This window comes from Amblyraja radiata, chromosome 3 (assembly GCF_010909765.2).
Source record: "Amblyraja radiata isolate CabotCenter1 chromosome 3, sAmbRad1.1.pri, whole genome shotgun sequence".
Classification (NCBI taxonomy): Eukaryota; Metazoa; Chordata; class Chondrichthyes; order Rajiformes; family Rajidae; genus Amblyraja; species Amblyraja radiata.
In genome coordinates this window covers 76,790,278-76,802,559 of record NC_045958.1, presented here as the reverse complement: position 1 = coordinate 76,802,559, position 12,282 = coordinate 76,790,278, and the positions used below count along the sequence as shown (strand labels likewise).

The 12,282-nt window shown below is 40.4% G+C and overlaps 1 protein-coding gene across 2 annotated transcripts in view; it reads right to left on the bottom strand.

Moving 5' to 3' along the window:
- Positions 1–12,282, bottom strand: part of elp1 (elongator acetyltransferase complex subunit 1) — a 68,634-nt gene that overhangs the window by 38,935 nt on the left and 17,417 nt on the right. For both annotated transcript variants that reach the window (XM_033018140.1, XM_033018141.1), the window contains exons 8-14: positions 9,506–9,596; positions 7,376–7,499; positions 6,634–6,739; positions 5,456–5,677; positions 3,984–4,154; positions 2,555–2,654; positions 794–970 (exon numbers count right to left, since the gene is read on the bottom strand). In XM_033018140.1, coding sequence (XP_032874031.1) covers positions 794–970; positions 2,555–2,654; positions 3,984–4,154; positions 5,456–5,677; positions 6,634–6,739; positions 7,376–7,499; positions 9,506–9,596 — 991 coding nt within the window. The remainder of the gene's footprint in view (positions 1–793; positions 971–2,554; positions 2,655–3,983; positions 4,155–5,455; positions 5,678–6,633; positions 6,740–7,375; positions 7,500–9,505; positions 9,597–12,282) is intronic.

The following is a 12,282-nucleotide window of genomic DNA, read 5'->3' as shown; positions in this document are numbered from 1 at the left end:
GCGCAGGCTTGGCGATCGCTTCGCCCAACACATCCGCACAGTCGCATTAACCAACCTGATCTCCCGGTGGCTCAACACTTCAACTCCCCCTCCCATTCCGAATCCGACCTTTCTGTCCTGGGCCTCCTCCATGGCCAGAGTGAGTCCCACCACAAATTGGAGGAGCAGCACCTCATATTTTGCTTGGGTAGTTTACACCCCAGCGGTATGAACAGTGACTTCCCCAATTTCAGGTAGTCCTTGCTTTCTCCCTTCTTCCCCTTCCCTTCCCAGCTCTCCCACAGCCCACTGTCTCCGCCTCTTCCTTTCTTCTTCCTACCCCCACATCAGTCTGAAGAAGGGTCTCGACCCAAAACGTCACCAATTCCTTCGCTCCATAGATGCTGCCTCACCCGCTGAATTTCTCCAGCATTTTTGTCTACAAACAACTGCAATTACATTTTTATATACTATATTTTATTATATAATAATCACTGCATTTTTCAATGCCTACAAACAAATATCATTCCACTGCCACTACCCTGAAACCGAAACTTCTGTGAGCATTCATGTTGTTACATGAAACGTAGAGGTGCAACCTGACTATCATCTTTCACGGGAGGGTCCTGACCCGAAACGTCACCTATCCATGTTCTCCAGAGATAATGCCTGATGTCTACATCTCATAAAAAATGAGCTGCACGTATGATGTGCTGCTAAAATGTATGAACTCTAACCATGGAGAATTCTGCTATGATTATTATTGATAATTGGACTTTTGATTTTTTTGTCAGGAGGGGTTATGAGTTCTTACCTGATTGATAGTTCTCCCTCCTGATTCTCATCCGATGTAGTTATCAGCTGACAGACAACAGATTGGGATGTGGTCAGACCTTGAAATACACCCAGAAATCTATTTTCCTTTACCCAGGTTATAAAACGTAGCTTCAAAGGCTTCAGTGAGTCACTTTTTTCTTCTTCAAAATTAATTCTGACATTTCCACAAGAAAACAAACGTCAGAGAAATATTGTCTTATGCGATAATTATTTAATAAAACAATTAATATAAACTTAATATATTGAGCATGTAAGGCTCTTCTGAAGCAACTTTGTTGACATAATAGCCTGCAAAACTGATATCAATACTTCAGCATTTGCTTTGTCCTTCTACTGTTCTTTGGTTTTAATGTATACAAACAGTTACAAAACAGATGAAGGGATTTGACCCTTCACATGAAATAGGCCATTAAATATAATCACGGCTAATCTTTTAGTGCAGTCCCGTTGCTGCACTAACCCCTTATCTCTATTGCATTAATATCTATCTTGTATACAATGCGTGACTGAGCCCTACGCCCCTCTCAAATACAGGATTTCAAAGATTTACTCCCCTCTAGTGATTCCCAGAGTAAATACAAAACATGGGAAAGCAGGATTTAGTCACTATGCAACAAATAGCTGGAATAAACTTCCTGAAGATTTAAGACTTGCCTCAACTTTGACCACTTTTAAAACAAGACTGAAAACTTTTATGTTTACTTTAGCTTTCAGCTAAATCTTAACTACATTGCACTTTTAACTTTTGCACTTTTTATAATGCATTTTTAATTTTGCTTTTCTTTTCTTTTGGTTCTTCTATTTTATTTCATTTTATTATTTCATTTATTGTATGACATGTTTTTATGTGAAGCACTTTGAGTCTGCCTCGTGTATGAAATGTGCTATATAAATAAAGTTGCCTTGCCTTGCCTTGCCTTGCCTCCAAATCAAATATTTTCTTCTCATTTGTGTCAAATGATCAACCCCTTATTTTGAGTCTGTGATCCCGGGCACTACTCACTCCAACTTAAATCCACTCAGTACGGATTTTATAATTTTTCAATGCGATAATTCTTTTAAATTCAAGAAGGTACAAGTTTATTCTGCATAATCTCTCCTCACACGACAACGTCGCCATCAGAAGCACCTTCACCGCACCCAACCTATTCCAAGTATGACCTTCCGTGGCTAGGGATGAAAGACCTGTACATGATATTTCAGATGTAGTCTTACCAGGGCTTCACCAGGTCATCTTTACTTTTGTACTGGCAATAAAGATCAACATCCCATTCACTTACTGATCCACACACTAACTCTCAGTGCTGCATGTAAAAGACAGTGCCGATTCCTTTGAACACCAATGCATTTGTTTCTCACCATTTAGAAAAAATACTCGCTATTCTGTTGTTCCTGGCTGTGCATGTAATTTTCAGTGTACATATGCAATTGTGGCAAAAATTGATTAAACCTTGTCTTATGCCTTGGACTGTGGGCTATCGTGGGACAAATCAGGAGATGGGTTGGCACTGTCAGGTTAAATTCTCTGATCGCACGTGCAACGTATATGTTAATTTGATTACCTTTCAATCATCAATGTTTACTTGACTACAAACTGGTCGATTTAACCCGTCCTAAAATTTTAACCCTTTTAACTTTGGTCTGGGCTCATACTCGGTCTCAGACTCAGAAAGGCAGAGGCAGCAAGCATTAAACATCACATGTAAGAGTCGGCTCAAAAATATCAAAATAGACAAACCTGAATGTTTTGACCAATTTGGGAGCTGTCATGTGCTTTGTCAATCCACTTCCTCCGACAGCGTCAGCTACAATGGTGGAATTTTGCTTCACATTATCACCTGCCCAGGATGTGAAAATGCAAAGCTAATTATTAATGCTTCAAAAAAAACTTTAATATCCTGTAAATCTCTTAAATGAAAGCATCACAACTTCATAATGTACCAAACAATATCACTGCCAATGGGGCATTTCTGAATTGTACTTCATAATGAAATACAGGAAGCCCAAAAGAGGCGATGCGTGCAAAGCAAGAAACCGTAAATAGCAATGCGAATATGACCAGATTATCTATTACTGACGGCTGGATAAACAATCGTTGAAACTGAAAGATGAACTTCCCTGCTCTACGCTGAAAACTGCCATTTAATGTTTCTATTTCCACTTATAATGGATGGGATTTATATAGCGCCTTTCTAATACTCAAGGCGCTTTACATCGCATTATTCATTCACTCCTCAGTCACACTCGGTGGTGGTAAGCTACTTCTGTAGCCACAGCTGCCCTGGGGCAGACTGACGGAAGCGTGGCTGCCATTCTGCGCCTACGGCCCCTCCGACCACCACCAATCACTCACACACATTCACACACAGGCAAAGGTGGGTGAAGTGTCTTGCCCAAGGACACAACAACAGTATGCACTCCAAGCGGGATTCGAACCGGCTACCTTCCGGTCGCCAGCCGAACACTTAGCCCATTGTGCCATCTGTCGTCCCGAATAACTTATGAAGGCACTCTTACCCCTACACCTACAACCATGCCACGGTAGACTTGTTCACCTTTCTACAACAGAGTGATAGCTCAGATCATTTAGAGTAAATAGCAAAAGTTCTATCGCTTGAACAGGTTAAAGAACATAGTTAAAATTGTGAACAAATTAGGTCCGTTTAATAAGTAAGTTGTGTAGTTGATGTTTCCCTTTTTAGTGGAAATTAAAATTAGGGTCCATATTTACAGTGCCCTCCATAAGATTTGGAGGGCACGTTATTTACAACACGTGATTTTTTTCTATTACAAATCTCAAATTGTGGAGTACAGAGGCAAATAAATATATGATGGGTCTTAGTCCTGAACATTGTGGAGGACACTGTATATGTCACTCAAAATTCAATGGAGGATACAGGAGAAATATAATTATCTAGAGAATATGGAACTTTGCATCACGTGCAGTATTTGAGGCAAAATGTAAGAGAGTTACTCCATTCTTAGGCCATAACACTTCTACTGCGGGGGTGTTAAGTCTAAAATGGAGAGGTGTGCATGTACTCTACTGAAACAACAGATGCGATAGAATGATTAGTTCTTCATGCATGATACTATTTTAGCAAAAGACCATGATGTGCTTTTACTCCTAAAAACCCTTTTAACTATATATCCAATCAGACACTCACCAGCCTGGTAGATTGAGATCCGGTCATCAGCTGTTAAGACTGCTAAATCATTGCTCCTTTGTGGATCCGAAGAGAATATAATCTGATTAACTGGACAGGGTAATTGCAATTGATAGGCACACATTGGCGGAGGAACTACTGTCTGGCGAAAAGGTGTCACATGTACTTTATCTGCCGTTAACAAGAAAACAAATAGCCAAGTCAAAAATACAATTTTAAAAGTCCTTGATTTTAAAACATTGGTGAAAAGAAAAAAGAATTTCAATTTTGCAAATATAAATATGACAAATCAAAAATGCTGGAAATACTCAGACCAAGCTGAATCAGTGGAGTAAAACAAAATTAATATTACAGATCAATAATCTCTCATCAGAACCAGGAAAAGTGAAATAAACAATTTAAATTGCAGAGATTACTTGGACAAGGATGCAATAGGAACAGGAAAGATCAGTAACAGGGCGAAGACCAGGAGTGTAAATGACATACGTGACAGTGAAGTGTCCGAAGGTGATAGCAAATGGTAACGATTATCAAAAGGTGTGTATGGGCGAGGTATTAATAACTCACGATAAACGAAATAGCAAAATTACTGGAAAAGATGGAAAAATTACTGTGTATACTGAAAACATGATAGTGCATGAAATGTGTAGGAAGGAACTACAGATGCTGGTTTAAACAAGTCTGTTTCCTTTATCATCATTACTTTTTTTGCATATATTTGTTTTGGTCTATATCTCTCTACATCACTGTCTATATCTCTCGTTTCCATTTCCCCGAAACATCACCCACCCTCTGTCCAGAGATGGTTCTTGTCCCACTGAGTTACTCCAGCTTTTTGTGTCTGTCTAGTGAATGAAATCATTGATTCACTGCTGAGTCGACATGGTCTAATATGTCCAATCAGGAGATGAGATTCTGTTGTTTTTTTTCTATGGTTCATTACAACATCATAGGGGACAGAAGACTGAGGTATCTGGGTGCGTGTGGGTTGGAGTGTTAAAATGTCAGGAAACTGGAAATTTAGGAGTTCCCTCAGCAGAACGAATTACCAGATTACCCAGAGCTATTATCATCTGGAATGCATGGCCTGAAAGTGGCAAACAGATTAAGGAAGTGTACAAAAAGTAGCTGGATAAATAATTGTAGGCCTTCAAGGAAAGTGGGACTGATTGGAGAACTCTTACAAAGAGCTGGCACAGATACAGTGGGTTGGTGAAGTCTTTGATTTGTACATTATGACCATGGGCTATATTGGCCAATGGTATGGTAAGCTTTCATTCAATCCTTCAAAACAGTAGGAATTAATTCATTCTATTTGAATCATTGGAGATAGGTTTGTGTTCGGTAGTATTACTCTTAAATTAAATACTCTGGCACCTGTCTTGCCTGTGTTTTTCCCGATCAAAAAGGCACAAGGACCAATGTAAACTGTCACCACATGATACGTCTCAACCACAGATAAAAAGTTTTACCTCCATTAATCACAGCTACATTGGCAAAGTCATTCCTGTCATCCCCTTCACTTCTGTCTGTAGACCAATGCCAGTTATAGGAGAGGTAACACCATCCACTGCAGAGAATGTGGAGTCGATAGGGGTTCTCAGGATCCCACATTAGGGCCACAATGCGTTCACAACCAAAATGTAAACTCTGTTTCAGGTACCAATGATAGTTTCCCACAGTCCACAACTGAACTGCACAACAAAAACAAAAAATATTATTTAATTGATTGGACAGAGGCTACATATAGTTATTTCTTAACAGAAAGTGTAACTTCTGTTTCAAATACTTTGATTGACACAGCATAGAAACAGGCCCACTGAGCCCATGATGATCATCGATCACCCATTCACACAAATACTATGTTATCCCACTTTCGCATCCACTCTCTACATACTAGGGGCAATTTACAGAGGCCAATTAATCTGCAAACCCTCACGTCTTCAGGATGTGGGAGGAAACCAGAACACCCAGAGGAAACCCATGCGGTCACAGGGAGAACGTGTTAAACGCCACATAGGCAGCAGCCGAGGTCAGGATTGAACCTGAATCTCTAGTGTTGTGAGGCAGCACCTCTATCAGCTGTGCCACTTCCTATTCAGCACCAGTATTTTAAAGATAGGCAATCGTAAAAAATGTACGGCAAATTGTCCAATTTGTTGAAAATAGTCAGGTGCAACAAGAATAGGATTTTTTGCCCTCGCCCTACAGTAAGTGATTGAAAATCAAAACTACAAATGCTGGAAAACAAAAGCGGAAAATCCTGAAAACATTCAACAGATCAGGCAGAATCTGAGGACCCAGAAATAGGGTTGAAAGTTGGAAAGATACAGCATGGAGACAGCCCCGTTGGTCCACCGAGTTCACAACAACCATTGATCACCCATCCACACAGACAACACCCGAGACCAGGATCGAACCCGGGTCTGCCGCTGTGAGGCAGCGGCTCCACCAGCTGCACCACTGTGCCGCCTAATATTTCAGCATGAGGACCCTGAATATCAGTACATTTCTACTGTTCAATTTCCAACCATTGTACAAAACAAGGAGAATTAAACATTAAAATTGAGAATACATTTTCTACGTGGCTATAGGATTTTCATAACTCAGGAAGAAAAATAAATCAATGATCAGATTGATAATTTATTACCATATGTATTTTGCTGGCCATCTTTGTTCCCCTCGTCCGCTGATTTCAAATCTTCTAGCCAAATTGCCAGAACAGTAGATTCATTATTCCAGAGCAGCTCCTGTACCTGATAAGCAATAAACAGCCAACCAGTTACACCACACTGAATACTACACACACAGAATATTAAACATATTGCATGAAGTTATCAACTTACAAAAAAAACGCTTTCAACCCACAGTGAGGTGCACAATTTGATTGTTGGAAACAGGATAAGTGATATAAATATATTAACCACTAACAAAAAGAACCTATATAAAACCTATTCAACATGCTTCCTCTTCTTTGCTTGCCTTATCTTTGCCTTTCATAATTTTAAATACTTTCTACCAAGTCTCCCTAAGCCTCCAAAACATAATTAGTTTCCACAAACAACTAGCTGTTTCCCATTGCATTAACAAGATTCTGTTTGCTGCAAGTCCATTTCTGCCTCCTACACATTAACTGATGCAGAAATGTCAACAGACATCTGGTGGTTAATTTGCTAAACTGTACAGAAAAACAATGGGACTTAGTGTCCATGGGTTACGGAAAGAAACACTGAATAGTATTCACTAATAATTCAGTTGACTCACTCTTACTATGCAGATAGGGACTTCCATGACGTCCATGGCCAAATATGAAGAACGAGAATCAGATCAAAGTATGCATTGGAAAAGGAAGTTCAAGTAGGGGAAGGGGTGAAATTCTTTTCAGTACTTGCTTTGACTTGGTCTTTGTTAAAAGGAAGCGGAAATTCGCCATGTAGCAAACCGTTCTGTTCGAAGAACACAATATTGTGTTTGTTAAGCTTTCTCTGTGTAGATGCAATCAAGCTCCCTGATGGCCTAAGGAAAGAACATAATGGCAAAAAGAAAGTTACAATGGTGTCTCACACAAGTAATTTTAATATCATAAATGGTACATGTGGATTCTCTCAAACTTCTGGAGGTCCATTAAAATATTCTTATGCAATGCTTCTCAGCTTGGCATAGCAACTGCTTTGCTCTTCACCACCTGAACCTGCAGAGAGTGGTGAACGCAGCACAGTCTATCACAGGCTCATGATTTCTCTCCATGCAGCCCATCTTCATTAGAAAGGCTGGAAACGTCGTCAAAGATGCCCGTCACCTTGGCCATTCCCTTTACTATCCACCACCATCTGGGAAAAGATACAGGAGCTGGAAAGCTTGGATGTCTAGACTTCAGAACATTTTCTTCTCTGCTACTATCTGGCTACTGAACCAATCACCCCTCAGAACCCCTTCCCGAAATAAATAATAATAATTATTATTATTATTATTTACTCTTAACTCAACTTCATTCAGTTATTCCATATTGGGCTTTAATATTCTTTTTGCACTACTTGGATGTTACACTATAATCTTGCACAATTTGATTGTTTTGCACTCGCAATGATTGCTGTATTTATCATTACTGTATGCATACTGTATACCCAGAGCAAAACCTGGAATTGCATTGCACCCTGGTTTGTATGACAATAAACAAATTTAAATCTTAATCTATGGTAATAGTGACCATATCCTATTAGTTTTAAAACAATTATGGAAAGAGAAAGGATTAGTGCACGAGTTTAGGTTCTAAATTAGAGCACAGCTAAGATAGACACAAAAAGCTGGAGTAACTCAGCGGGACAGGCAGCATCTCTGGAGAGAATTAATGGGTAACGTTTCGGGTCGTGACCCTTCTTCAGACACCCTTTTAGCGCACACGACATTAGATAGGAACTTGCAGAAGTTGATTAGGAGATGTTTGCAGGTAGGGTGATGTCTAATAAGTGGAAGGCTTTTAAAAGTGAAATAGGGAGCGTTCAAGAACAACGTACTGTTTTTAGTGAATGGCAAGGCTGGCAGGATCAGCAAATCCTGTTTGATGACAGGGGTCTGGTTTGCCAAGGATGAAGCCTAGAGGGTGTTCAATGTTTGTGCCTTTACTTAAGGACAAGCCAGGGAACTACAAGCTGGTGAGGCTAATATTAGTGGTGGGAACATTTCTGGAGGAATTCAGAAAGACAGGATCTATCTGCATTTGGAAAGGCAAGGACTGATTAGGAATAATCTGTATGGCTTTGTGCATGGAAAATCATGCCACATGAATTTAACTGGGCTTTCAGAAGAGGCAACCAAGAGGGTTGATGAGGCCAGGGCAGTAATACTTTTGACAAGATTCAACATCTTAGGTTGGTCCAAAAAGTCAGATAATTTTGGATCCAGAGTGAGCTAGCAAATTGTTAGATTGAAAAATTAGCTAGGAAGGGGGAATCAGAGGGTGTTAGAAGATAGTTATTCTTTCAGATTGGAGGCATGTGATCAGCGGTGTGCTGCAAGAATTGGTGCTGGGTCCCCTGATGTTTTCATATACATTAATGATCAGGTTGAATACCATGATTAGTAATTGATGTTGTGCTGATCAGACATCTCAGGCGAGATGAGACGGAAAGGGGAAATCAAGCAACTCAGAATTTTCAGTTCATTTTCTGCCTGCCTGTTACACAAAAACATTGCCAGATCTGGGAAAGTAGTAACTGAACAATTCATTGAGCAGGGCACTGATTCAGAGGCACCAAATGATGGGAAAGCTAAAAATATATATATACATATCCCTTATATACATATACATAAGCATGCATGCAATTAACTACATACATTGCACCTACTGAGAATACCTATGTGAATTTAAAAAGTCCATGCCTTGCAACACACAAACAGAACCTCCTACTTATGTTAATTAGATTGACAAACTTGTCAACCAAGTGATGGCAAGTTACCCACACAATTCATTACACAAACCTCAAAAAGGCACACAGGGATGCAATTTGAGTTCAATTACTCACTTCCAGCACAGGGCCTGTTCAAGTCCATTAACAAGTTCACTGGTTGACTGGAGCACACATTCTCTATTCCATACCCTCAGCTTTCTGGACCCTGTGCAAAGAATTTTAGATTAAATTGGATTAAGATATATTTAAATTGCGAAAATATCAGACTTCCCCAATGGATAACCAAATAACTAAAAGAAAAAAATGTCACAGAAACATAGAAAAATAGGCGCAGGAGTAGGCCATTTGGCCCTTCGAGCCAGCCAATATGATCATGACTGATCATCTAAAATCAGTCCCCCGTTTCTGCTTTCTCCCCATATCCCTTGACGTTTTTAGCACTAAGAGCTAAATCTAACTCTCTCTTGAAAGCAAAATAGGTTTGCTGACAGTATCCAGATGAACAATGAACTACATGGCTCTTAATGAGCAAATATTGTTTAATAAAAGCTCAATAGGTCCATGTTAAATTCTTTCTCCCTTCTTTCTGACTGAAAACAGCTTAAATATATTAAATCATTGGGTGTGATTAGTGGTATGCCTCAGGGTTCGGTGTTGGGTACATTGCTGTTTGTCACCTATATCAATGACTTGGATGAGAACGTACAAGGCATGATTTATTAGTTTGCAGATTACACTAAAGTATTGTAGTGAAGATGGTTGTCAAAAATTGCAGCAGGTGGGCTAAGGAATGGGTGATGGAGCTTAATATGAACAGTGCAAGGTGTTGCATTTTGGAAAGTGTGAATGGCAGGGCATTGCGGAGTGTTGTAGAGCACTAGGGTTGAGGAGTGTAGGTGGATTCACAGGTAGATAGCGTGGTCAAGAAGGCTTTCTGATGGCCTTCATCAGTCAGAGTATGAATATTGAAGTTGGGAGGTCATGTTACAGTTGTACAAGACTTTGATGAGGCCACATTTAGAGTATTGTGTTTAGTCTTGGTCACCACATTTTAGGAAAGATGGTGTTAAGCTGGAAACGGTGCTGAGAAGATTCATGAGGATGTTGCCAGGACCCGAGGGCCTGAGCTATAGGGAGAGGTTGAGCAGGCTAGAACTTTATTCCTTGGAGTGCAGGGAGTGAAGGGTGATCTTATAGAGATGTACATAATCATGTGGAATACATCTGGTAAACGCACTGTCTTTTGCCCAGAGTAGGAGAATCGAGAACCAGAGGACATATGTTTAAGGTGAAGGGAGAAAAAATAATAGGAACCTGAGGGGCAACTTTTTTTGTACACAAAGCGTGATACGTATTTGGAACAAGCTGTTGGAGGATGTAGTTGAGGCAGATACTATCACAACGTTTAAAAAACATTTGAACGGCTACCTGGATAGGGTAGATTTACGGGAATATGGGTCAAACTTAGGCAGGTGGGACAAGTGTAGATCGGGCATGTTGTTCGGCATGGGCAAGTCTGGCCAAAGGGCTTGTTTCCACGCTGTATGACTCTGTATTATTAGTTATTGAAAGAAGAGTTTGGCACAGAGTTTCACAATACTTCAGCTTTGAGAGCTTCACAAGTCATGACTGGTACCCACAACACACAGAATTACACAGTGCAAATTGTCAGCGGCCTGTCTACTTTAGAAACTACATTCAAACATTAGGTTTTGTTTGAGCAAGATGTCTCGTCAACACAGAAATCAATAATCAGGTTAATTAATTCAAATAGCACAATTCCAATTAACCGTTTTTGTGTAGAGGCACCAAACGTCGTGAATAAACGGGTTACTTTATTCAGGCATAATAGGTTTGAAATACATACATGTTGGTCCTCTAATACAAAGTTGTTGTTGCTGCTGCGAGGCTGTTGCCTCGTGGGCTCGAGCTGAGTTCCTGCTGAGGTGGAAGGACACTCACCCAAAGAGAAGAGAGCTGGTCAGCTCGAAGTCAGAGAGAGAGAGGGTTGTCCCGGGGTTCGTTATATATACCAGGACACACCCTTATACCGCGTGAAAAACTCCTCCCTGCCATTGCCCAGTCACGTGACCGTACCCCCGACTGCTGAGGATTCCTGGAGCAAGTGGGCCGCCACAATTACATCTATATTCTTTCCTGGTTTCAGAATATTTGTACGTGGGTTTGCTGAGGTAATCTCATATTTATATTTCATTACAACATTCAACCCATTGATCCCATTCCTTCACTTTTTTCACTGCAAGCTATTTGTTCTCACATCCGTCAACACCCGCTTTTCTGAACATGCATACATACACATTAGGAGCAACTCCCACATATTACCCTTCCTTCCATTGACTCCATCTAGACTTCACGCTGCCTCGGCAAGGCTGGCAACAGAATCAAGGATCGGTCTCACCATGGTCACTCCCTCTTCTCCCCTTCCCCATCAGGTAAGAAGTTTACAAAAGCATACCAGTTTCAGGGAGTTTCTTCCTGACTGCTATCAGGCAGGTCCTCTCATCAGCTAGTGCGATCCTGACCCCCCATCTACCTCACTGGAGCTCTTTGAACTAATTTTAATCGGACTTTATCGAACCTCAATGTTATATCTTGCACTGAATGTTGTATCTTTTATCTGTGCATCGTGGCTTGATTGTATTCATGCGCAGTTTTTTCTTTGATCAAAATTCCAGCTCTCTGAGAGAGATTGAACATTCTGGTTTCCATTGACAAGTCAGACGTGCTAGTAAACTATCATTAGTGATCAAAAGTATTGCCCACTCTCTGCCTCAGCATTTGGAGCAGCACGTCTACGACACTACCGAGTGGGTTCAGAAATTCTAATGAGTGTATACACTTGCACCCAATTCAATACAGGCAGTGCCTAT